The following is a 27,858-nucleotide window of genomic DNA, read 5'->3' on the forward strand; positions in this document are numbered from 1 at the left end:
AGTCTTGCATATCTCTTATAAGATCAATTCTTTCCTACTCACATTTTTATTTTTTTACATCTATTCAAACATGTTCAACAGTTTCCATTTCCGGACATACTTCCAAGGTGTGTTTGCCCATGATATGGAGTGTTGCGGTAAGATTAGTGTGACCAATTCTTAATCTTGCAAATATAATAAATTCCATCCTATTTATATTATGACTAATTTTACCTTGTTTTATGTTACTTTGTATTCTATAAAAATGTCTTTCTTATGTGCATCCTGGTATTTCTGCCATTTACGCCCACAAGCTTGTTGAATCAAAGACTTTCCTTCTGGCCTGCTTCAGGTGACTATGTTGTGTTTGAGCATAAACAACATCTGCAAAGTTACAACGTTCAAAGTTTAAAGCAAAGGGAGATATTTGCTTTTAAAGAAATCAATTTCTAAGGTCTACAGCAAACGGCCGGTAGGGACTACAGACATTCCTCCAGGGTTGCTGACACAACTAACCCCAATATTTACATAAACCCCTCCTCCGAGAATATTAAATAAGGGGGGCGAGGCCATTTGTATTGCTGTGGAGAAGAGTTGTTGTTCTTATCTGTTTGGTTACAGGATCAGTAGCACTCCACAGAGGGGAAAAGCTATTATACAACAAGAGAGTTCTTAAGGATATAGAAAAGCTCAGCCACCACTTTCAGACGTCGTCACTGGAGGCATTCCACAATTTTGCGTTTTGCCCCAAAGAACGTGATTTTCCCTTTCATTGTGCAGGTAATAATCTTTGACATATTCAGTAATATTTATAAACATTGTTTCTAACAATTGTTATGGATTTTTTTAATTCATTATTTTATTAATGATCTTTCCCTATAATAAATAATGTATTTTCCTAATAAGGCAGAAAAAGGTTCAATTGGCTAGGAGCCTTGCCTGTGGCCCTATGTTATCTATGCTATGAGTAGCAGAGATATAAAGAGGTAGAGAGCCTTGAAGCGGCAGGTCAGATATCTGTGTCTCTTCTTTTATACACATATCCTTTTCAATGATTCTTTTTATTATATCCATAACCTGAAGAATCCAGGATAATCAAAATAAATATCTCTTTCTCTGCTTTCATATGTAATCTAGAGATGATTGTCAGTCAAGAGAATTTGAGAGTGCATGCCAAGATGGGAGGCTGTTGGGGTAACAGTTTAGGATCCAGGACCAGAAGTGAAAAATGAAGACCAAGAGTCAGGAGTTAGATTAATTAAAGAAATATTTTCTAAAGAATAGTTTCCAGTTTCATCAGCAGAAGCCAGCGTCAGAGTCTCTCGTGGAATCGCAGGCCAGACTCTAACCTACAGAGAATTTTGCCCACCAGTTATACTATTTACAAGGACATTGATTACATCAACAATAACAGATGGCCTAAGCCTTAATTGGCTACAGAGACCTAAAAGCCTAAATATTTGTCACACATGTATAGATATACCGAAATGGCGTAGTTTAGTCAGGATGCTCGTCGCAACATCCCTCCCAGACAGGTAAGATTGGCCTCGGACACCGTAAAAGGCGCCTGCATGTCGGGAGGGAGATCAGGCCCAGATCAGATAGCTCCAACAAACCTGCACAGAACATGTGAAACGCACACACATACAAGCACTAGGGCATCACACTCTAGTTAATGTCAGGGGATTATGACCGTTTATCAAGAGAACACTCAATACCCAAACAGCGACTCCGCCATAACTATCCTTCACGAGAGTGAGCCATGCATCCTGGCTGGACGTCAACACAGGCATCTGGGGAGACTAGATTTGACACTACAAAATCATCCTCAAACTAAATATATAAAAGTATAAAATCACACAGAATTACATGAGGCTTTCATGCAAGAAAGAAACCATTATAATCATTGATTGAACATTTGTCTCTTATTCAGAGTTGTTTGTTTATTTGCCACAATACAGTCTACTAATCTTTGCATATTTTGTGGATTGTGCAATGATTACAGGCTGTATCTTGCAGCAATGCACTATAATGAAAATGCTAACCGTGAGCAGGCAACAACAACTGAAGGACAGGCTGTGTATAAGTTCATTTTTCCAAAGTCCAAAAAAAGGGGAATGCACAACAAAGCCAGTGAAAATAGAGCCAACATACAGTAAGTTGTAAAATATATGTAAAAAAAAAAAAAAAAAACCTATAAAAAAATAAGCTTAACAAAATATTTAAAAATATAACACAAATCTAAATTATAAAACAAAGGTAGATTGTTTATCAGTAATTATGTAAAACCATAGAGTGACTCTGTATTCTGTCTTATTACAGACTATGTTGATGACCTTATGAGCCTTCTGCTACATAAAGTCTTTGTGGACCCCAGGCTATATGCGGAAGAGCTGCACACAATCCCATATTCCACCTTCTCTGTCATCACAGTTTGAAAAACCCTCCAAAGAAGAGGTGATTGCCCACCGTGTGCCACGATTCAGTCGAGGGGTGGCCGGAACCCAACATACTGTCCAGCTGGATCAGGAAACTGATCCGGCCAACAACACATGACGGGATGACAACCCTCACACTACGTCCTAGATAGCCCCAGCACCAGCTGACAAAGCTGCGATAGGCCAGATAACGGAAACGCCTATGGCAGGAATAGAAAACCTCAATATTGTATATAAAACCAGTGGTATATTGGAAACATGTATATGTGAAATGTATATGTGAGCAATTTTTTAATACGCTTGTTTTTGTTACTAAAGGTATGTTTCAACCCATGCAACAATTCTAACATTTTAATAACTTATCATAGATTACACTTAACCTGATTTTAATACATTTCTTAAACAAATTGATATAAAACAAGTTATGAAAATATTGTGGTGACATATATGTCACATCGGGCTGTTAACCTTACAACAGTTGGTGGAATTTTGATGTTATGTATTTGTCATATTAAGAAAAATATTAATGAGCTGCTCAATTAATTTAGCAGATTCAATATTTTTTTTAGTGTTATATATTTTCTCTATGTTTTATATAAAATCTGGGACTCAGAAAAATGTTAACAGCACTGTTTAATGTAATTGAAATATTGATTGGTATTGATCTGCGCATGATCTGCACCAAATGCCAGGAAATCATGCATACTTGGGAAAATGACAAAATGACATACCATGGTGGCTCACAAAATGTTTTCAGACTCTACCAGCATGTCTACATTTCACTGACAACAATGATTCTTAAAATCAGCAAGCAGGGGATAAGTGTTGGAAGATCCGTCTATGGCTTGATATGTATTGTTAAATTTTTTTTAATAATATGCATAATTTTGATAAATGTTGTGGAAAAGAAAAGAAACAGAAAAAAACTGCTATTTAGCAAAAAAATATTAAATGTTTTTTTTTTAAACTGAGAAATAAATGCCCAATGTGACATATTTGTAACATAAAAAATGTATCATAAACGCCCAATGTCACATATGTGTAACATTACAGATCTCTCACAAGGAGGGGTTGTATTTCAAAAACAACTGCAGAAACATGTTACAAGTGGTCCATTAAGCCTGTTTTATATGCCCCATAATTTTCTTATAAGGATAAATTGGTCCGGGTTCTTATGGGTTAAAAAAAAATTGGAATAAAATGAAAACAAAAAGTTTTCAAATCACCTGAGCCAATATTTGATTCGCAATAGAACATAGACAACATAAATGTTTAAACAGAGAAATTGTACACTTGTATCCACTAAATGAGCTAATTTCAAGCTTGATGCCTGCTACAGGTCTCAAAATAGTTGGGACGGGGGCATGTTTACCATGGTGTAGCATCTCCTCTTCTTTTCAAAACAGTTTGAAGACGTCTGGGCATCGAGGTTATGAGTTTCTGGAGTTTTAGTGTTGGAATCTGGTCCCATTCTTGCCTGATATAGGTTTCCAGCTGCTGAAGAGTTTGTGGTCGTCTTTGACATATTTTTCGTTTAATGATGCGCCAAATGTTCTATAGGTGAAAGATCTGGACTACAGGCAGGCCAATTCAGCACCCGGACTCTTCTACAACAAAGCCATGCTGTTGTAATAGCTGCAGTAAGTGGTTTTGTATTGTCCTGCTGAAATACACAAAGCCTTCCCTGAAATAGTCGTCGTCTGGAAGGGAGCATATGTTGCTCTAAAACATTACCTTTCAGCATTCATAGCAGGGGTGCGGGAAGATGGTTTAGGTTGGGGGGGGGCTGTGTTTTTTTTTTTTTGGGGGGGGGGGGGGGGGGCTGTGGCGTCATACAGTCATATACAATAAAAGAGCCTGCACAGTGACAGAAAATACAAATTGACGCAAAAAACCTGCCTACCTTACCAGAGCATGTGAGCAGAGCATGAACCGTTCACTCATGAACCGTTCACCGGTAAAATGGCGTGCGCTGAAATCCCGCTCCTATATGGCATTTCTCTGTAGCCTACTATACCTGTAGCCGTGTTGGGTAAGTTACTCTAAAAAAGTTATGAATTACTAGTTACTAATTACATCTTCAATAGTGTAATTAGATTAGCCTACTGTAGCTACAAATGACTCTCTCCAAAGAGTATTTAATTACTTATTACTAATTAGGCTACTTCCCAAATCTATATCAACCTCGACTAGTTAAGCGATTCAAGGATAGACATGAAACGGTTCTTTTAATTCATTCAAATAAATAATATAAAACTCAGGGGCGCAGCTAAGGGGGGGAAAGTTAGGATGATTCTAAGGGCCCACACACATTTGGGGCCCCCAGAGATGGGTTTTATTAGTGGTAACAGTACTAGTAGTTATGTATTATAAATGTATAATCTACCAAAGAGTTACAAATATAAAAAAATGATGGCGCATTTCCGGCAAAATCCAGCAAAACGCTCCACTCATGAACTGCGCTCACGCTAAACAGTAAAACTACGTTCACTCAAATCCCACTCCGACATGAAAATTCTCTGTGCTATAATTGTTGCAGCCATTAAGGTATTTATTTTCATATTTAAATATTATAATGTTGTTGTTTTATGTGTATGTTGTCAATCTATGTCGATTATGAAAAGTGAACAGCATGAGATAGGACACATCATAAGATGAATGGAGTTGATCAGATATGATTGTGACCACTTCCTTAAGTTTTGTTTTGTATAAATTGTATCTTAATTTTAATCAATGTTTCATCAGCCAATGGGGTTATTCTGGGTTGAGCGAGTGGAGCTTAATTGGTCAGTATTATTAAATTGCAGACAAAGATTTTGGAAGGCTAGGTTGGTGTGGTAAGGGCCCAACATCAAATTCTTTCATAGGGCCCAAAATTGCTAGCGGCGCCCCTGATAAAACTACATCAATTATTCTGACCAAAGTATTACAAATGTTATAAGGATACATAAAACGTACATTTTAAAGTTAGACTTTAAATGTTGATGTTAATTCCATTATTGTATAATATATAATTGTATTTAGTATTTAGTTCAATTACGTCAGAAGTAACTGTAATTAAATTACAGAAAAAATAAAGAGTAATCTCTTTTCTTTACTTTTTCAAGGGAAAAGTAATTAAATTACAGTAACTAATTACTTAGTAACTAGTTACACCCAACACTGCTTGTACCCATTAAAACACGTATTTAGTTTCAGTTTAAATATTATAATGTTATTTTTTTTTAATTCAATGTACGTTGAAAAGTGAACAGGACACATAAGATGCATAATAGCCTATGTCAGAAGACGGGGGTCTTCAATAAGTTCAATAACACTGCAATAAGTTTTGATTTGTTGAAAGCCTTTGAATTTCGTTTTGTATAAATTGTATCTTAATTTTAATAAATATTTTATCAACCAAATTGCCCGGATTGAATAAATAATAAGCAAATAGCCTGTAACAGACAATGACATGGAGGCGGCGGCGCTGCGTGAACAACGGCTTAAATGAACAACTACTAGAAAAAAGGAGAAAAAAAAACTTTAGTCAGGGGCAGCCCTAACTATTTCAGATAGCCTATATTTGATCCAGCATGTCACAAAGGGAGTTCTGGGTTGAGCGAGTGGTGCTGAGCGGAATAAGCTTCAGAAATGAACGGAATCTCCAGAAAGGCGCTTGATCTCCAGTAACAAATCTTCAGCTGCTCTCTAATAGTGGCATCATGGGCTGTTCTGAAACGTTTATGCGATGTTGAAGGCCAAAGAAGAGATTACTCTTATGGTGCAAGTTCAGCTAAAGGGAGACATACAGTGTAGATCAGAGAGGCCTGAAATCATTCATACTCTATAAATATACCCGCCAATGTCACATAAAATTATACTGTTATATACAATTAATGCATTAAATATATATATATTCATTCAGTATCTCTTTATATGATATAATTATCTTCGTCAAATGAATCTTATAAAACGTGTTTTTCTAATATTAAACAAAGGACAGGCCTCGAGAGATCAGGGTTAAATCACATCGTCTTGTGCTGAACTATATCGAGGGGCGGGGCTGTTGCGTGGTCGTGGTTTCTGTCAGGTCCTATAAGCAAATATAAAGGGCCTCCTTGTAGCGCTTCTGCTCCACTCGTTGTTGTCATTTGACCGACTGTAGTACTCAGTTAATCATGTCTGGAAGAGGCAAAGGCGGTAAAGGGCTCGGTAAAGGAGGCGCAAAGCGTCACCGTAAAGTTTTACGCGATAACATCCAGGGAATCACCAAACCCGCCATCCGTCGTCTGGCTCGCCGCGGCGGTGTCAAGCGCATCTCCGGTCTGATCTACGAGGAGACCCGCGGAGTGTTGAAGGTGTTTCTGGAGAACGTGATCCGCGATGCCGTGACCTACACCGAGCACGCCAAGAGAAAGACCGTCACCGCCATGGATGTTGTGTACGCGCTGAAGCGGCAGGGACGCACCCTGTACGGCTTCGGAGGATAAACGCCTGAAATTAAGAGATACTACAAACCCAACGGCTCTTTTAAGAGCCACACACTCCCTCACATAAAGAGTCATGTCACAGCAATGCTGGAAAAAAGAAATTAAGTATATTAATGAAAAATAAATGCCCAATCTTACAGATAATTACAGATTTTTCACAAAGAGCCATTGTATTTCATAAACAACTGCAGAAGTTTCAATTGGTCCATTAAAACTATATCCCATAATTGTTTTATAAGGAGAAAATGGCCCGCGCTCTTATGGGTTAAATATTTTTAAATGAACGATATGAATATATAACCGATATGTGAAAATAAAATATTTGCGTTTCATCTCAATTTAAGGTTCTAAGGTGTTTTAATGATGAATAATTGCAATCAGCTTTTTGCTTTATTTATCTTTTGAGTTCTAATGTGTGTTTCAGAGAAGAATTCTATTGCAATTCAGTGATTTACAGAATCAATAAAAAAGTTAAAATGGAATGTTGGTGTAAAGGGACTTTTGTATAGGAGGGAATTTTGGTACAAAATCTATTGGTAAAAGGGATCTTATTACTTTATTCTAAAATGGGTTTTCAGATTACACAATCTTGCAGAATATTAGTATTTTCAAACTTTTATTCAAGCAAAAGAGCGGGAAAGTAACAAAGGAAACGAGATCGTGTGGGTCTCCTTCAATCACAAAGCGGTAGGAGGGGCTAATATTTACCCGCCCGTGATTGGCCCTCATTCCTCTCAAGTTGCTTTGAGTTGTCCAATGAAATACGAGCTTATGGGTTCGGCCTATGAAATCAGGCAATCAGATGTTTCCGTATCTCTCTGTAAATTAGCATATGGTAGTGAATAAATTGCTCTGTATCGCTCTTGAGCTCTCATTGATTCAGTATCAGCATCATGCCTGAACCAGCAAAGTCTGCGCCTAAGAAGGGCTCCAAGAAGGCCGTCACCAAGACCGCCGGTAAGGGAGGAAAGAAGCGCAGAAAGTCCAGGAAGGAGAGCTACGCTATCTATGTGTACAAAGTCCTGAAGCAGGTTCACCCTGACACCGGCATCTCCTCCAAGGCGATGGGCATCATGAACTCTTTCGTCAACGACATCTTCGAGCGCATCGGCGGTGAGGCGTCTCGTCTGGCGCACTACAACAAGCGCTCCACCATCACCTCTAGAGAGATCCAGACCGCCGTGCGTCTGCTGCTGCCCGGAGAGCTGGCCAAACACGCCGTGTCCGAGGGCACAAAGGCTGTGACCAAATACACCAGCTCAAAGTAGAGTCAACTGAGACTCAGCGACCCAAAGGCTCTTTTAAGAGCCACCCATATTCTCATTTAAAGAGCTTCTAAAGTTTGCAAACTGAATCAAATATTATTCTTGAGTGATGGTGTTTCAGCAAAGTGCTATTTAAATAAGGATATATCATTATGAATCAAGCATTAAAAAGAAAATAATTAATACTAAACTGTCATTTTCAGCACTTTTATAGTACTTTTTTTGTTGTTTCTTTTCAATTACATTTCCTCAAGCTATGGCTTTTTCTTCTCTAATCTACACAAAACGTCACATCTCTAGCAAAACTAATAGCGCTATAGAAATAGAGATGGCTTAAAATTTGAAATGTATATTATTTGTTTCTGAAAACATTTTGATCTCTAAGTGATCAATTTATGTATACGTGTTTTCACACATGAAACACAAGAGCAGATAGTTTTGAATGATGTGTCTAATGTAGCATATGTGCTTGCAGTTTTTCAGACTAGGTCTGAAGATTAGATATGAGTGAATGGTTTCACCGAGTGGCCTCAAGTACTACTTTTATTAGGCCGGTTTCACAGACAGGGCTTAGACTTAGTCAGGATTTGGTCTCAGATCAATTAAGACATTTAAGTAGCTTTTATAAACATACCTTATATACAACATTACTGTGTGCATCTTGAGACAAAACAATGGCACTGAAATATTTTAAAATGCATTTCATTCTGGGACTAATTTAAGCCTTGTCCGCGAAACCGGGGGAATGTGTGTAAGCCATTAAAAAAAAAACTGTAAAAGAAGCAATTGAAAGAGATGCATCTGAAATGTAAACTTATTCTTTTGATTCAGATAACCTCTCTTCCTAAGATGGTATGATAACTATGCAATGCATTTTGATTATATGTGCTATGGCGTGACTTTCAATTAATTATCTGCTTTGGGGACTCAGAGAAATGTACCTCTTTGATATACTTTTCCTTCTTTATAGAATAGAATAAAGTCACTTCTGTACTAAATGTAGTATCAGCATGTTTTGGAGAAGTGCTTTGATGATAGTTAGTTAAGATGTTCCCAACCTTGAGGGAAACTGCTATTCTGTGGAGCATAGAGACAGAGCGTATTTAGGCCACGCCCACACCGGGGGGGGGAAACAATCCAACGCTCTCCATTGACTTTGCATTGCGTGAGGCTGCCTCATTGTCATTTCGGACTTATAACAAAAAACAGAACAATGTCTAAAAGCTGATATGTGACAAGGTGTACAGCAAACAAGCTTAAAAAACACAGAAATAAGTTTTTATAAGCTGTCGACCCAAAAAAACGAGCGTTTAAGAAGATAAAAGTGGATACAGGCAATACGAAGTGAAGCTTCAGCAGGAAGAATGGGTAAATTTTGGAATCCTGACACTCAGTATGCCTCAATATGTCTATGTATGCAGTAAATATGTTGTCACTGTTAAGTCAAATATCCAAATGTCCGTTTTATATATTATATTTACTGTCGCTGATTACGTTCCCCTCTAGTCGCCGTAGTTCTCAGTGTAATATGACCCGTCGCGCGCTGTCTCAATGGCCTGAATCCACTTTTTTGTCCTTAAACGCTCTTTTTTTGGGTCAACAGCTTATAAAAACGTCTGGGTTTTTGCTTCTGGGGTTTGTTTAGCTTGTTTGCAATACACTTTGTCACATATCAGCTTTTATACATTGTTCAGTTTTTTGTTATAAGTCCGAAATGACAAGGAGGCCGCTTCACGCAATGCAAAGTCAATGGAGACGGTTTGATTGTTTCCCCCCCCGGTGGGCGTGGTCTTCAGATTATGACGCGTGTCGCTCTGTCTCTATTGTGTGTGTGCGTTTCATGATTCTGTGCAGATCCAGTATTGGAGATGGTCCTTTCGGCAGACGATTCTAGACTTGGAGGCGTCTTTTCTGTGACCTCCGAGGTCACTGGGGACTAATCGGGGCCTGGGCGACATCAAGTCTACGCATTTTTAGTGATATATGCTCCTATCTGTCTACGTGTAGAAAGTTGCTTACGTTGCATGTTGTTAGAACCAATCAGAATCATTCCACATGTCAGTAATGACGTGGCTAGACCTTGAAAACAGTATAACTGTTCAGAAAATTGTATGTACGTTAGACGGAGGCGGGGAGACTGTTAGAGGGAGCGCGGCCTATGAACTCCTCTTGAGCTGGCTTCTGCTGATGAAACTGCAAACTATTCTTCAGTAAAATTTTCTTTAATTAATCTGACTCCTGACTCCTTGTCTTCATTTTTCACTACTGGTCCTGGGTCCTAAGCTGTTACCCCAACAAGGTAAATCTCAATAGTGACAAATGCTAGAGGTTACAGCCTTTAGCCTCCTTGTTAGAGCGTCCAACTCCCATGCAGTTAGACCAGGGTTCGAGCATGGCTTCGAGTGGGCGGTGTGAACCAGAGGGATTACAACTACAACAGTTGCTCACAATCAATTTGCCTTTAGTGATTTTGCCTTCAAAAAAAGTACGAGAACGTTTTCGCAGCAATGTTTTATTGTGGGATGAATTGAGAGCTTTTAATTTGAAAAGTTCTGAAAGACATTCAAAAGAGTCTGTGGAATGGATCGCTAGACACGCCTCTAAAATAGCCATCATGAAATGTGTGGTATGAAAAACAAACAGTGAACCATTGAAATGTTTGCTTTTAACGCGGAGCATCAGCACCAAATCAATTTCAGCTTCATTTTTATCAAAAAAGACAAAACAACCAGCAAAAAAAGGTGCCATGCTTTGTCTCGTGGTGCGTCTGATATTATATTCTTTACAAACAGCGACAACTTTGTTGCAGATGAGACACACCGGCTTTGCATTCACAAAACCAGGTAGGACCATTGTTGTCTTTCCATTCTTCTTTCTATGCCCTATTTTCGCTGTCGACTTTCCTCTTTAGACTCTTTGATAGTGCCATTTTCTCTCACCGGCTGGCTTAAATGTCAAAGGAACACTCCACTTTTTTTGAAAATAGGCTCATTTTACAAGTCCCCTAGAGTTAAATAGTTGAGTTTTACCATTTTTGAATCCATTCAGCCGATCTTTGTATCTGGCGGTAGCACTTTTAGCATAGCTTAGCATACATCATTGATTCTAATCAGTCCATTAGCATCTCATTCAAAAAATGACCAAAGACACTTTCAATATTTTTCCTATTTAAAACTTGACTCTTTTACAGTTACGTCGTGTACTAAGACCAACTGCTGCAGCCATGGTACGGCCGCGAAGATCCGCCACAATTACGCAGGAATGAGAAAGTAGTTCCTAGCCATACAGGTGTAGAAAAAATCACAACTTTTAATTTTCAGTTGGTCTTAGCACATGATGTAACTGTAGAAAGTTTTAAATAGCAAAAATATTGAAAGTGTCTTTGGTCATTTTTTGAATGAGATGCTAATGGACTGATCAGAATCAATGATGTATGCTAAGCTATGCTAAAAGTGCTACCGCCAGATACAAATATCGGCTGAATGGATTCAAAAACGGTAAAACTCAACTATTTAACTCTAGGGGACTTGTAAAATGGGCCTTTTTTTAAAAAAAAAGTGGAGTGTTCCTTTAACATCACTCTGCTCATGACGCAATTGCGTAAAAAAAATTCAGTTCACTACGTGTGGATGCCAAGGAATAATTCTGAGTGTTAAAGTAGGCTACATCAAATAATTATTACAATAAGTTAGGCTCCATTGTGTAACAAGCAAATTAAAAAACACTTGTATTATTCACATTATGGAAAGAGGAAATAAAACATAGTTTGTTAAGAGCATGACTCAAACATGCCATTAATGGGCTTATTTAAGTCCTCTTTTATTTTGCGAGTTATTTTTATCCATTCCGCATCTCCCACATATGTGTGTTTTAGCAAGGCGGTCTGTGTTGTGAGTTGGTGAATGAAAATTACGTGTCACTACTGCTTTATTAATTTATCCAATTTTTTAACAGAGTAACAGCTCACTACCAGTTACAAAATACACTATAACAGTATGTCACAGGCAATTGTAGTTGCATTTTTCATCAATGAATTTCTTAAATTATAGTTTGACTATGTTCTGGCCCACCTTCTAGTGGCGATTTTTCTTTTGGCCCGATGCCAAACTTACTTGTCGACCCCTAATGTAGAGGATATGACTTACACACCAGAGGCCCGTTGCACAAAAGTAGAATTAACACATCCAGGATAAATGACTGAGCTGAGCTCAATGAAGCCAAAACAAGGCTCCAGACTTAATTGGTTGCTCAAAGACCAAGCCAGGATGAGCAGACACGGATTCATCAAGCCAGGTTAGACCAATCCTGGATAGGTGCGCGCTCACGGCTCACTCAGATAGACCAATCACAGATTCGCTGATTCACCATGGCAACTAGAGCGGCGTACTTTTCCCCGTCGGAGGCACAAATCCTCATGGAGGCATACGAGGAGGTAAAATACATCATTAAGAAGAAAGGCAACACCGCCACAGTGATAAAGCAAAGAGAAAAAGCGTGGCAAAGTATTGCAGACCGCCTGAATGTGTAAGTAGTGCACAATTACACACTCACCGCTCCGCTGAAACATCACAATTACAATCCAAATAGTTAATTCACATCTCCAAAAACGCAGTTGCACTCTGATTATGAAACAGTTGAATTTTTAATTGAAATGGACTGCAGGTATAAGTGAAATTGTGTAAAGTAACTCCATCACACTGTATAAGGCTTTGATCAATTATTATCAAAGCCTTACATTATTACTACGCTCAGTAGTACGGTTTAATCTTAGCCGTTGTACTCTGCTTCTTAAGTTGTCCACCGATTTTTCTGTGTGTTCTCCTGCTTTTATTAAAGTAAAGCTGCTTTGAAACAATGAAACAATTGTGAAAAGCGCTATATAAATAAAATTAAATTAAATAAAATTAAATTGAATAAATAGATGAGCTAATAATAATAATAATCACTTTAACTTATATAGCGCTTTTCAAAGGACCCCCAGGAAGCACAGCAGGCCTACAACCATGCCCATGCCCATGCCAGGGCCAGAGTTGAAATGACCTTTGGCCTCCTGAAGGCACACTTTCACTGCCTTCACAAATTAAGGGTCAGCCCTGTGAGGGCATGTGACATTACTATGGCTTGTGCTGTCCTCCACAATGTGGCCTGCCTGAGGAAGGAGAGGGCCCCAGAGGGCCACCAGCCATGGACTGGGACAATCCGGCAATCTTCCCTGATGACGACAGTGGTCGGCTGCTGAGGGACCAATATGTGTTGAATTATTTTTGTTAGTATGTGTGCATTCAAATTTGGTTAAATATGTCCTGCGGTGGCTGAGGAATTTGGGCCTGTTATGATGTTTGTGCTGTATACTGTGTGTAATACAAGCTTGCAGGGAGGCTACTGCATCCATTCATTAATTTGTCTGTTCAGTTGATGTGTATGGATTTGTTCTGCATTTATTTCAGTGTGCAGACATGCGGGGTGTGTTATATACAGGCCTTTGAATGTGTATTTATCCTTTTGTTGTATAAGATGCTTTGATTCTGTGCTTTCCATCTTGTAGAGTCACTGTGTGACTTCAGTTTCGAAAGGAGCTGATGGTTTACCTGCTTTGTTTTATCCTTATTCAATAAAGGAACATAATGTTACACTTTGTGTTTTTATATTTATATGGAATGTGTATTTTATACGACAGAGTATTAGGGCCACACTGAGGAAGAAGGAAAAAGTCATACATTTATGAGACTGGTTCTTTCTGCGGAAAAGATGCATATTCTTTTTACAGTCCTGATACTTATGACAATTTGACGCTGATGTGCCAAAAGATTAAGTATGTCCTTGTTTGTGAAACCATACTGAAGAACAATTCCACGAAATGCCCCACAGCTGTCATTTTTAACAACTGTCCTCTTCTAAAACAACGGGTTACAATATTATGACTTCATTCTCGAAGTCTGTGAATTTTCAGTTTTTTCCTCTGTGGCCCTAATATTCTATCATTTTATATATAGCCTTATAGTCTATGGGAAACTGCAAATTATCTAATAGCAACATCATCTAAAAATCATAATTTATCCAAAATGATAGAAATTATTGATCACAAACGTTTAAATATTAACAGTGGATCTAGTTATATGTGATAACAATGTATATTGGGCAGTGGAATAACTATTGGTTTCCGTTTGTGGTGACTGCTGACTGACATAAGGGATGAGATTAAATAGATCCTAGAATTTAGCCTGGTCTGGAGCAGGCTAGCTCCACAGAATAAATCTCCATGGTAATTTATACCATAACATCCTACTGCCCCCTTATCCAGCTTTAGTGCAACCGGATCACGGATAAATTGAGCCAGGGTCACCAAGATATCCCGGCTTAATCCCTTATCCTAGTTTTGTGCAATAGGCCCCAGTTGATACAAATACAACAACAACAACAACAAATGTTGAGTTTAATGCTATTTAAACGTTTAAGTAAAGTATTGTATGAGACTTGCAAAACAGAGAGATCATTAGTATTAGTAAGTCAAAACACTGCTCTCTCATTTAAAAAAAAATATATATCTTCTGGTATGAGACAATGTTGTTTTCCGGCCTTTCCAAGCATTTGGCACATCCATTCAGTATTTGAGTAATTTTCATTAATACAATACAATTAAAAATATTTGATCCTTAAAACGTTGTCGTTGATGTCCTTAAAATCTCATCCCAGCAAACACAAAACGTTTTTACAACGTTTCACAACGTTGTATTTTGGTTGCAATTAGGTAATGTTGCAGTACAACGTTTTAAAGACGTTTTAAAAACGTTTTTTTAAATAGAAAAATAATGTAACCAAAATAAAACGTTTCAAAAACGTTGTAAAAATACCAACCTGGTACGTTTTCTTTAAGTAGTCAAAAAAACGTAAATATTACGTTTGTCTACTACCAAACTACAACTTTTGTTAGACGTTTTATTCTGGTGTTAAAATAACGTAATCTGCACGTTGGAATAGGACGTTTAAAAAACGTCATGACAGTACAAAATACAACCAGATGCCAAACCTCCAATGATAGGCTACGTTCTGTTTGTGTAAAAATATCAGTAACATTTTACCATTGAGGCGATTCAGTGACTGAGTGAGACTGATTTATGCAGCTGAGCATTCGATATCAAAAGGACTTAAAGGTAGCCTAATATGTGAATGCTTACTTTCTGTGGTCTCTGCTCATTTAACTGATAGCAAGCTATATTAGAATAATCCAATCGATTATTGTTGTTTCATAGCTCATCATGAGCCTGGCGCGTGGATCAAACAGCTCATAGAGTGTAAAAATGAGCCCGATCACACGAAAATGCGTATAAATATTACTATATACGCACGAACCTAGGCTGTGATGATGTAGGCCAGGCTGCACTATCCAATTAAACAACGTTATCAACTTTCGGGACATTTTCTACTCCATCAGTAGGCCTATGTGCTGTTTTAATTCTTGAAACGCTGTGTAATTGACATATGACGTGTTTAATGGGCGTGCGTGTTGAACATTCGAGTCGCTTTTAAACTGGAGCGGTGGGAGTTACCATGGAAACGGGGCGACACAGTGAAACAGCAAGACTCCGCCTGCGTCCTGTCACTGTTGTTTTCACTGATTTCAGGTAAGTTTAGTCCCTAAAATTACACATATAATGTTAAATTACACATATAATACATACAACTGTTCCGTTGTTATGTTGAATATTTAATTTATAGAAATTGTTTAACGTTAGTGTCTTCGGAAAAAATCCGTTAGCCGTTAGGCTAACTTTATGAGAGGTAACGTTAACTTAGGCTAACGTAACTAGCCTTGAGCTCTTGTTTATGAAAGTTTGGGGTTTTAATCACATATTATGTGAAGATACGAGGGCTTTGATAGTTTTGTTAACGTTTTGCTGGCAATTTGTCAATGGATGAATGGAAGTAACGTTAATCTAATTATTTAACCTAAAAGTTTGCACTGTAAGGTTAATCGGTGACGTCAATCACATGGAGCGTGACAATGAGCTGAAACTATTTCAAACACCTTTTTTCTTTTATCTTACATGGTTTTCCATCAATTATTATTATTACGTATATATCTCCATGCATCTGTAAAACCCCAAAACATAAATTCTGATATCTAAAGATATTATATATTGTATATCCTGTATATTCTTACTTTTTTCAGCATTTTAACCACGTGCTCTAGTTTATTTATTTCTAATAAACCTGACATTGTATACCACATATTGTTGGCTCTGTGACAAATTGTTTATGTTTCTAGATTCTGATGGATGTGCACAGAACATCTCTAAGGTACTATGAACCATCTGACTTGTAAGTAAAACCTCAAACATTCCTGTGTGTATATGATACAACAAATGTTGATAGTTCTTGTAAATTAAATGGTCAAATGTTCATGAAGTGACTCTGAGAGCAGCTCTGCAGATAAAGTTAATGTATAGAGAGACAGCAGACACTGAAATCATTGCAAGCGTGACACACGCTTTAGTTTGCGTAGTAGTCGAAACTGCAGCGCTCATTCACACAGACATGGCAGAACATAAAGACTTCAGATTTCATTAGCAGTTTTTTTAGCTTTAATATTCACAGACACTAGTCTGTATCGGTATCTGATTCATTGTACCGCCCTACTTTTAATTTATTAATTCAAAAATTGCCAAATTCTGTGGTTCCAAGTTCCGCTTTATACAGTAAATTGTGACTGGATTCTGTGGTTTCATGCATGTTTTTGCATCACGGAAATCATATGACTCTACGTGGTATTTGCAGTATTAAAGAGATTTAGTTTTGAGAGTTATTTATTGTTGTGTTATAAATTTGTTACCATTAGTATAAGAAGGGTATGAATGACTAAAAGACTAAATTTCAGTCCGGCAGAATTCTCTGCACACTTTAACACAGAGGCCAAATGAGCATTTTGAATGTAAGAACCTCACATTATATTTATAACAATCCTTGTTGATATTTGAATTGTATTTCAGGGCAGTTTGTGAAGACAGAGATAAACAAGAGATGTTGTGACAACCTGGACAGAAGTCGGTTCCAGATCCACCTTCCACACCAGATTTCTCTCTCATATGGATTGCTGTCTGCTGTCATATTATATGTTCTCTGCAGAATTAAGCCGCGTTTCCACCACAGGAACTTTACCCCGGAACCAGGAACTTTGGGGGGGAACTCGGTGTGTTTCGACCGCAGGAACCAGGGTCTAAATGAAGTTCCGGGTAAATATTTCCCCCTCCAAACGGCCCTGCTTGCGAGGTGGGACTTTTGAAAAGTTCCCGAACTTTCGGGGGTGGGACTTGGGCGCTGAACATGCTGATTGGTTGAGCTCTCGCAGCTATTTTTTTTTCCACCGCCATATTTACGAGTCTTTTGCGAGGTGAGTTCTGTGGGTTTTGCGTTCAGTAAATATTTTTTTTTGCAACAATGGAGTTCAACAATAAATTCGACCGATGGACCGACGACGAGGTTCAGGCTTTATTGAGCATATATGCGGAGGAGGACATCCAGCGGGAACTGGAAACGGCGACCCGCAATGAAAAGGTATAACTGAAGATATCGGCTCGGTTCCAGTCACACTGGAAAACAGTGCAGAGAGAAGTTGAAGAAATTAAGACAAGATTACAAGAAATTAAAGGATCATAACAACCGGAGCGGTTCCGACCGGCGTATCAACAAGTGGTATGACCGCCTGGACGCGTTGCTGGGACACAGACCGTCCTTTTCTGGCGCAGCGGTAACGAAAGACTCGGCTAGTGCGTTGTTGGAAACCATCCAGGAATCCGAGTGGGTTGAAGGTAAATATATCATCTTGGTATCATCTATTAAACTCGTTGCAGTGTTTAAACACGTTGCAGTAACTTTTTTCAACGTGCTTTTCCAGACGTAACGAGTGGCCCTGATGAATCGCAGGCAACGGAGACCAGCGTGTTTTCCCCCGCGGTCACCAGTACGTTATAAAGCTGACAAAAATGTGTATATATTTAAAAACTGATGTGTAATCCTTAATGGTTTTGTTGTTTTTAATTGTAAACTTAAATTGCCCATGATAAAATTTGCACACTGGGCATTGTTCAAGCTGGCCAAACAATTGTTCATTATTTGTAGTGAAAACACTTTAAATAATTAATTGATGGTTTCTATCGTTTCATGGTTGCCTTGTGTATTCATTTCCATGTGTTTCTGTGCAAGTTTTCTACTTAGGGAAAAGGAAAAAGGACTGTGACTTTTTTGATGCACTGAGGGACATGGGCCGGGCCGTCCTGCAGCATGGACAAGAACAGCGAGACCAATATATGCAGCTGTTACTGGATAGCCAGGCCGAGGAGAGATGAGGAGGCAAGAGTTGGCATTCCACCAGTCAGAAGCGGAAGAAAGCTGAGGGACTTTCAGACCGGGTTTCTGTCTGTTCTTGGACAGTTTGTCCAGTCGTTCAAGAAGTAGCCACAATGACCAGCCGCTTGAATGAAGCATTTGCTCTACCACACTTGTACTTTATATATTGTACATGTTGGCACAGCTCTTGGACAGGTTACTGAAAAATACACTTTTTTTTATATTGTTGTTTTCACATTTTATATTTTCATTTTATTGTTCTAGTAATTTATTTGTCTTTGCACACTTTTATTTTAATTTTGTAAGAACTAATCTGTCTAAAATAAAGTAAAATGTGTAAAATGTCACTGTGTCTTTAATTTCCACATTCTAACTATATAACCACATTCTAATTGTATTCATATAGTGTAGGAAGCAAATAAAAGGGCTGCTGCTCGCAAGTCTTTCTGAATATGCACATAAACATATCTAGAAAACCCCAATATTATATTTTTAAATGTATAACTATGTGAATGTAGTATAATAACTTATAACTTAAGTGAAGCCATAAGTGTGGTCCTGCTTCATTTCAAATTTGAGGAAGAAGTCTCTAAAATTATGCATTTAATGAAGCATATTGTATACTAGTCATGTGAATTTTTTTTTGTTGTGAATGTTAAGAGATGTTATTGTGATAAAAAATAAAATACTTGCAGTCTAGTACCTAATCTTTCAACTGCTTAATTCAGTCTATTGTTTTCATTCAATTAACTTTTCACACATCTGTCATGACTGAAACCTCATTATCCTTTTATAGAAAATGTTTTGTTTTGGAATTGAGCTATTACAACACATTCAGATTTTGGATTGCCCATCATCCCATTTTGCATTAAAATGGTCAAACCAGGTGAAAGTGCACGTTTAAATAAACAGTGTTGGTAATGTGTGTACATAATCAGCAAAAGCAGCGCTGCTTGCATCTCCTCCACTTGTTATTGTTGCAGACAGTATCGTGCAAAAGTGATTACTGTCCGTCGGTAACTGGGAGAAGCAGTCGCGCGCATTCCCACGTCACCGGACTAATTTGCCTAATCTCCCCGGTACTTTAGACCGCGGTGGAAACGCAGATTGTAGCAGGTCTGGGGGAGAAAAAGTTCCTGGGAAAAAAGTTCCTGGTACAAATAGTTCCGGGTAATTTCGGTGGAAACGCGGCTTTAGGTGCATGCAGATATTACTCAAGAACATGACTAAACTTTGTTTGCTATAATACATCTATTTAGTGCACCAGTGTGAAACATACTTCCCCCCACATTTGCTGTATATCTATATCTTTGTCATAGTATTCTTTCAGTGGTTAAGGGGATTTTACATGACGGGCGTCAACGTTAGTAAATGCAATGATCTCAATGAAATGAAGCGTCCGATTTCTGGTGTTGTGCCGAAATCTGACCTACCAAATTATGTGACCCTAGTTGACTGTTACAACTAAACCCATCCCTAATCCTAACCTTATAACTAGGGTCACAGAATTCAGCACTATAACAGAATGAATCGGCATTGAATGAATGGTTTACTTACTAACTCACTCATTAAGACAGCCCCTTGCTGCCACCTACTGGCATAACAATGTAACCTGCTACGGAAGCGCTGAAAAACAACTAAAACACGGACTGTTTCTCAAAATCAAGTATGCCAATATTATTTATTGAACAATAATAGCCATTATAAACTTTACATATGTAATGTATATTAATTAATAAGTTATAAATTGTATTTTAATTATTATAACAATTGCAATAAAATAATTTGTAACTAGTTAGAGAAAATGTACATTTTACAGATGAGTTTTTTTCTGTTATAACATCTGTGCACTGACATTTCTTGGATTTTTCTATTTGTTAATGTTCTTATTTAAATTTGCTGTACTTTATTTGTACCATTTTGTTTTATTGGCGTAGTTTTATTTATCTGTTAAGAATTTTCTGTTATTATTAATGAGGGCGCTAATTGTAGTCTTTGAAAAAAATCTCAAGGTCCTTGAAAGTACTGGAATTTAATTATACATTATCTCTACAAACAATGACAAATGTGTTATCATTTAACACTTTTGTTGTTGTTCCAAACTTGTGTGACTTTGTTAGACATTAAAGTTAATGTTTCTGACCTTATTCACCATTCACTTTCTTTGGTTCAAAAAAAGTGAATGGTGAATAAGGAACATTATGCTTATCTCTTGACTAAGGTTAACATTAACACCTCCATTTGTTCAACCATGGAAAGAAAGTCATACAGGTTTACATTGGATTTACGCAGGGATGAGTAAATGACAGATTTTTCTTTTTTGTGAACGACCTAATCATATTTCTTATATTGTGTGAATAAATACAATGAGTGACTACATTTGTGTATAGTATAAATCATTAGTACTACATATGTTAATGTAGTTTTATAAAATGGGCAACAACCAGAGGTCAGCCCTACAGGTAAGGTGAAATGTAAAAAGTGTTAGTAATGAGCTGAATATTCAGATGTACAGAAATATCGTAACCTGTGACTAGCCTATGACGAATTATAAGAGATCTATAAATACCACTTAATCCATTTCTCTTACTGTAGTTATAATATTGTTTTATATTAAAGTCATTTTTCAAAGATAACAGTAAATACATTTTGATTACATGTGTGAAGTGAAGAACAGTTTGGACGTGATAAATACGTTTCTGCAACGTTGAAAGGAGACGTGATAAAAACGTTATAAATACGTTTCTGCAACGTTGTGAAAAAACGTTTTTATAACGTGAAAAAAACCCGACATCTGTCGTATTAAATACGTAGGATAAAAACGTTATCACGACCTTTTCACAACGTGAAAAAAACGTTTTTACAACGTTGCTGGGATGCCAACCAGCCAAACAAATTTAGTTTATGAATAAAATAACCCATTGTTCAGTTTTAAGAGCAAAAATATATCCATTCAAGCTCATCAATGTCCAAAATATATAGTTTTAGGCTGAAACGTTTCTCAGTTTGGGTGCAGGGTAAAAGAGAGATGGTGTGTTTGGTTTTACGTGTGAGACACAACATATCGTGTGCTTCAAACTGCCCAGAACAGCAGCTGTGTGAAAGCCTCCTCACGCCCTCACTGATGCTGATTTCATTAAAGGTCCCATGGCATGAAATTTTCATTTTATGAGGTTTTTCAACATTAATATGAGTTCCCCTAGCCTGAATATTGTCCCCAAGTGGATAGAAATGTTGATCGGTGTAAAACCGAGTTGTGGCTGTCTTTCTCTGCCTTTGAGAAAATGACAGGCCAGACTAGCCAATCCTGAAGTCTCCTGGTTTGACGTCCAAGCAGGCACGGTTTCCTCCCTTTCCTCCGCCCAGAGAATCTGGCACGCCCATGCAAACGCTCGTCGAGAGATCATTGCATCATTGCTTGTGAACGAGTGAACGCTGGCAGTTTCTCAGTGTTTGGATGTACAAATGAAAACAGAAGTCTTTTTTCAGTTCCTTCTGATCTGTGATCAGTGATTTCTGATGTGTAGCTAATTATTTATTATTCGTGCACACAATGCGGCTTCTCTCTCTCCAGACAGAACGGTGTTTTCGTGTTTTATATCTTGTGAGTCAGTGTTTTTGTACGTCCTCGTCGCGTCTATCGGTTCTAAAATGTGCATACAGTCATGAGTTTCTGCTCAACATCAGCAGAGATAAACCTCACACACGCCGAAGCTCGGCCTTCAACATCCCCGACCCACAGTACTGCATCTGGCCCACAGCGGAGGCACCAAACGCGGCGTGAGATTAAGCAGAAGGGGGGTAAGCTTGAGCATATCCGGGCTAGCCAGCCTAGCCCACAATAAACTGGATTACATCCGATTACTGCTGTTGTGTCTTTGTTTGCGCTGTGTACTCAACGCGCGTCACTGACGCTTTTATTTTATTTTAAAAATAATGCTATTATCAACACTTACTTTTAACTCGTTCATCTCGACAGCTGTAATGGTACTTTGCATGTGTTACAAAGTTGGTAGAATAATGATGAAGAGACGGACTCGGTGTGACTGTTTATTCAGAACTCTCAGATACAAACACAATAAACTCGCGCTGACTGACAGCGCTCTCATAACTCAGTAGTTACTATAAATAACTTTGTTAGCAATCGCTGAGCTCAGTCTCTGATACATTAGTGATGTCCGGTTCGCGAACGATCTTTCTTTTGAACCAGTTCTTTTTAGTGAACCGAATCAGTTCACCAAATCGGACTGAATCGTTCTAAACGGTTCGCGTCTCCAGTCAGCGCTGATCCATAATTTACTAAAGTTACTAACTTTCTGACATGAGTGACAGTCCCTCCGACTAGAAATAGACTAATAACCTAAAGTATATGCTGTAACTAAAACAGTTCAGACATGCTGAGAACTGATGTGAAGTGAACTCAGGTCCATCCGTCTCCCTGGCAGACTCGTGCCTGCTCGTGCCTCGATAAACCACGCCCCCTCCGCTCATATAAAATGCAAAGATGTCAGCCAATCACAACAGTGTGTGATTTTACTGAAGTCTCACAGCAGACACGCCTCTTGAAGCAGGGCATTCAGCCACAGGGCAAACAGCAGTATAGAAAAAATGCCTTTTATTTCTAAATTATGACATTTTATGATGTAAAAGTCATACTAACAATATAAGTACAGCTCAGGAAACATTATAAAATAATAGAAAAATGCCATGCCATGGGACCTTTAAAGTCTCCTTCAGACTGTTTGCTGAATACACAGAGGACGCGTTTGGGCTTTTAGCAACTTTTACACTTAAAATATCCATCAAATGTACAGGCGGCTTTTCCCCGTGGCTGATCTGATGGAGGCAAAATAAACATTTCCTCTTCGCGTGTTTTAGTCTCTAATGAAAGCTCAGAGCTTCTGCTTTGTGTTCACTTTGTTTCGACTGTGACAAGATATTTTACCGCTTCAGTTTTGCCAGAAATATAAGAAAAGAAAACACACGCATGAGGGGCTCGTGGACGCGCACAGACACCGAGCGGGCAGGTTGAGTCTATAAGGTTCTCATGTGTTTTTTAAGAGCAGCGCTGCGCGAGCCCCATTCATTCATTCATTCATTGCTGAAATCAGAACAGCGTTTGAAAGACTTTATATCAGATCAGAGAGAGATGGCAGAAACCGCCCCAGCCCCGGCCAAAGCGCCCAAGAAGAAGTCCGCTGCGAAAGCCAAGAAAGCAGGTCCAGGCGTCGGCGAGCTCATCGTCAAAGCTGTGTCCGCATCCAAGGAGAGGAGCGGCGTGTCCCTCGCCGCCCTGAAGAAAGCTCTCGCCGCCAGCGGCTACGACGTGGAGAAGAACAACTCCCGCGTCAAGATCGCCATCAAGAGCCTGGTGACTAAAGGCACCCTGGTGCAGGTCAAAGGGACCGGCGCCTCGGGCTCATTCAAGCTCAACAAGCAGCAAGCCGAGACCAAGAAGAAGCCCGCGGCCAAGAAAGCGGCTCCTAAAGCCAAGAAACCCGCCGCCGCCAAGAAGCCCAAGAGCGCCGCGGCAAAGAAGCCCAAAGCCGCCGCCAAGAAATCGCTCAAGAAGGCCAAGAAAACCGCCGCCTCAGCCGCTAAGAAGGCGTCGAAGAGCCCCAAGAAGGCAAAGAAGCCAGCAGCCGCTAAGAAAGCAGCCAAGAGCCCCAAAAGAGCCAAGGCAGCGAAACCCAAGACGGCAAAGCCTAAAGCCGCCAAGCCTAAAAAGGCAGCTCCCAAAAAGAAGTAAACGTCTACTATTTTGTACTCAACGGCTCTTTTAAGAGCCAACCACTAACTCTGAATAAAGAGCAAAACTCGTGATTTTTAATAATTTAATTATGAAAAAACAGACAAGATGTGACTTTTGACTTCAACCCATGCAATCAGACCAACCAATGTAAAATGCTTAATTTTATATCTAAAGTAAGTAGCAAGTCTTGATTAACTCAAGTTCAACAAACCATTTATTTTCATTAGAAATGTATTAAAAATGGCCAAAAAGCTTATGAGGGTTCAGGCAGTGATCACAGTACAAACAGAATAAATAAACACACACACACACACACACACACACACACACACACACACACACACACACACACACACACACACACACACACACACACACACACACACACACACACACACACACACACACACACACACACACACACACACACACACACACACACACACACACCCCAAAAACATTGATATTAAAGTAAATTATTTGAAGTCTGTTTAAATGTTTTACATAACTGTGCACATAAAAACACATAGTTATATGAATATTTAGGAATTTATTTCCTTTTAACATCTGTAATGCATTTATATAAATTTTCTATCACAAATATTTCAATAGTTTTATCTCTTCTATCTTAATAGTCACTCGTCAAAGGGGGTTGGGCTTTGGAGGGAAGTTCAGTGATTGGTTGAAATCTTTTCAGATTCTAAACCAATGAGCGACTGGCACTTTCCTTTAAAGACATTGTGTGGAGACGCGGGTTTTCAGTCCGTTAACTTCGACTGTAATTGTTGTTTTAACTGATAAATTAAAATGAGCGGCAGAGGCAAAACCGGTGGCAAAGCCCGCGCAAAGGCTAAGACTCGCTCCTCCAGGGCGGGACTGCAGTTCCCCGTCGGCCGTGTTCACAGGCTTCTCCGCAAAGGCAACTACGCTCAGCGCGTCGGTGCCGGTGCTCCGGTTTATCTGGCCGCTGTGCTCGAGTATCTTACCGCTGAGATCCTGGAGCTGGCTGGAAACGCCGCTCGGGACAACAAGAAGACCCGCATCATCCCCCGTCACCTGCAGCTGGCGGTGCGCAACGATGAGGAGCTGAACAAACTTATGGGCCGAGTGACCATCGCTCAGGGCGGCGTGCTGCCCAACATCCAGGCGGTGCTGCTGCCCAAGAAGACCGAGAAGCCCGCCAAATCCAAATAAACAGATTAAATACTGTTATTAAAACCCAAAGGCTCTTTTAAGAGCCACCCATGTTATCTCATAAAGGGTACGTTGTTTGTTAATATTCAATGGAACCAAGGCATAGATTGATAAGAAAATGAATCATCAAAACAATCTTTTGAACGTTTGCTTCTTATGGACATGTAATAATATAACCGCAGAAACAAAGTTGTTTCCGCGGGTCTTTATTTGACCATCTACAATTTAAGGCCTTAAAGTTTTAAATTGGAGCAGAAAGTCTTAAATTGTATATCATGGATATTCTCAAATTTTGGATGAATAAATCAAAATACTGGATCAGTGGCTACACTTAAAGAGCGAGTTCACACAGAAATTAAGATTCTATCATTTACTCGCCCTAATGTGAATAAATAGTTCACCCAAAGACAGAAAAGAGAATTTGGTAATAAATAAAACCTCATAGGGCCCTAATACATTTTTTGTTCAACTTTTATTAAATAGGTAAAAAAAAACAAAAAAACAAAAAAGGTTTCATGATTTTCAATGAATTAGACTTGCCTTTTGACTAATAACATTTAATCTAACCATTAAAACTATAAACTAAAATAAAATAAATAAAATGTATTCAAAATGTATTTCTACATTTAATTGCATGCATTGCAAAAAAACAAACAACACCACATATACACTTAAATCAAGAGACATTTACTGAGATGCAAAATGAAGAAATGTATTCTTGTTTTCTGAGAAACTGAACAAAATTAAGTGAGTTTATGCTTAAAACCAGAACAAATATCTGTCAATGGGGATGAGCATTACTTATTTGAATAAAATTTGTCGAATTTGTTTTAATCATAAAATCACTTTCACAAGATTTCTTGTCTTGTCATTTTGCTTCTCTAGTAAATGGATCTTGATTTAAGAATCTTTTAGATATTTTCATTGGAAAACAAGACACAACTACTGCAAAAGAACATTACTTTGTGTAGTGTGATCTTAAAGTTCAGTAAAAGTTATTTCCATATTCTAGTGTTTGGGAGAAAAGCTTCTTTTGTAAAATTAATCAAAAAGTAATGGAGATATGTTGAAGTGTTGCTAATACAGCTCGTGTGCTTCCTATCCATTTACATTTAGAGAACATATTGACGAACAATTTATGTTCCCTTCAATTTATTCTTTCAATTTTCTTTAATCTTAAATTTACCTCCAGAAACCCTGACAAAGTGTGCATGCTCATGCTCATCCTGAAACGTGTTTGCTTGATAGAGATCATTCTTTGGGTCGTGTCTTGTTTGATTGCAGGGATTGTTTGATTTTAGAACAAATAAATACAATAATGTTAGTATAAAGTCTGTGGGTCTGTTTCACTGTTTGAAGAGCAAAGTAGTGATAGTGTTCAAAAGAGAAAAAAGAGCTTTGAGCGGGAAACCCTCCACATGTTTGAAAAGAGGAAACGCGCAACCATTGGCTAGCAGTCTCAAGCGCACGTCTCACATCAGCCAATCACAGGCCTCTGCACTCTCGACACTATGACCTCACGCTGGTTCAACGCTTTAAAGGCAGGCGTGTAGCATTAAAGCAGCATTTCCAGCGTCAGCAGGACAGAGAGAAGTGAACTACAGCAATGGCAAGAACTAAGCAAACCGCTCGTAAATCCACCGGTGGTAAAGCCCCGAGGAAGCAGCTCGCGACTAAAGCCGCCCGTAAGAGCGCTCCGGCCACCGGCGGCGTCAAGAAGCCTCACCGCTACAGGCCCGGGACCGTGGCTCTGCGAGAGATCCGCCGTTATCAGAAGTCCACCGAGCTGCTGATCCGCAAACTGCCCTTCCAGCGGCTGGTGAGAGAGATCGCTCAGGACTTCAAAACGGATCTGCGCTTCCAGAGCTCCGCGGTCATGGCCCTGCAGGAGGCCAGCGAGGCTTATTTGGTCGGCCTGTTTGAGGACACCAACCTGTGCGCCATCCACGCCAAGAGGGTCACCATCATGCCCAAAGACATCCAGCTGGCCCGCCGCATCCGCGGAGAGCGCGCCTAAACCCGCATCTGCATCAGCCGCTTCAGACCCCAAAGGCTCTTTTAAGAGCCACCAAAACGGCACTGAATGAGACCATTTCCATTTAATCACTTAAAATGAGTAGAACGTTATAACATTAACACTTTCTGGGTCTTAATTCTTTAAATCATTTACGTTTACTATAGAATATAAAGGGTAACATATGGAAATTACTTTTATTTTTACCAAATTATGCAATATCTTACACAGATTCTTATACATTAATGAATATTTTCGTAGACATGTTAGTACATAATAACACACACACACACACACATATATATATATATATATATATTTATAATCAACCCTATGGCAATAATTAATTTCTATTAATTTCCTCTTTATTCAGAGAAGTAATAAATCACACTAGGATTTT

General features: G+C 38.8%; 5 protein-coding genes across 5 annotated transcripts; all 5 read left to right on the top strand.

Moving 5' to 3' along the window:
• Nucleotides 1-6,577: 6,577 nt before the first annotated feature.
• LOC307121765 (histone H4) lies at nucleotides 6,578-6,889 on the top strand (the record flags this gene model as incomplete). The annotated part of the gene is made up of 1 exon (XM_079809526.1): nucleotides 6,578-6,889. The coding sequence occupies one exon, from the start codon at nucleotides 6,578-6,580 to the stop codon at nucleotides 6,887-6,889; it is 312 nt and encodes a 103-aa protein (XP_079665652.1).
• An 893-nt stretch (nucleotides 6,890-7,782) lies between these two features.
• On the top strand, nucleotides 7,783-8,157 carry LOC307122002 (histone H2B-like; the record flags this gene model as incomplete). Its single annotated transcript, XM_079809801.1, has 1 exon — nucleotides 7,783-8,157. One exon carries the CDS (start codon nucleotides 7,783-7,785, stop codon nucleotides 8,155-8,157), a length of 375 nt encoding a protein of 124 aa, XP_079665927.1.
• Nucleotides 8,158-23,647: 15,490 nt separating this feature from the next.
• Nucleotides 23,648-24,247, top strand: LOC307121996 (histone H1-like; the record flags this gene model as incomplete). The annotated part of the gene is made up of 1 exon (XM_079809795.1): nucleotides 23,648-24,247. The coding sequence occupies one exon, from the start codon at nucleotides 23,648-23,650 to the stop codon at nucleotides 24,245-24,247; it is 600 nt and encodes a 199-aa protein (XP_079665921.1).
• An 810-nt stretch (nucleotides 24,248-25,057) lies between these two features.
• LOC307121999 (histone H2A-like) lies at nucleotides 25,058-25,444 on the top strand (the record flags this gene model as incomplete). The annotated part of the gene is made up of 1 exon (XM_079809798.1): nucleotides 25,058-25,444. One exon carries the CDS (start codon nucleotides 25,058-25,060, stop codon nucleotides 25,442-25,444), a length of 387 nt encoding a protein of 128 aa, XP_079665924.1.
• A 1,606-nt stretch (nucleotides 25,445-27,050) lies between these two features.
• LOC307121998 (histone H3.2) lies at nucleotides 27,051-27,461 on the top strand (the record flags this gene model as incomplete). Its single annotated transcript, XM_079809797.1, has 1 exon — nucleotides 27,051-27,461. One exon carries the CDS (start codon nucleotides 27,051-27,053, stop codon nucleotides 27,459-27,461), a length of 411 nt encoding a protein of 136 aa, XP_079665923.1.
• Nucleotides 27,462-27,858: the final 397 nt, after the last annotated feature.

Source organism: Gobio gobio (assembly GCF_949357685.1).
Source record: "Gobio gobio genome assembly, chromosome: 25".
NCBI lineage: Eukaryota > Metazoa > Chordata > Actinopteri > Cypriniformes > Gobionidae > Gobio > Gobio gobio.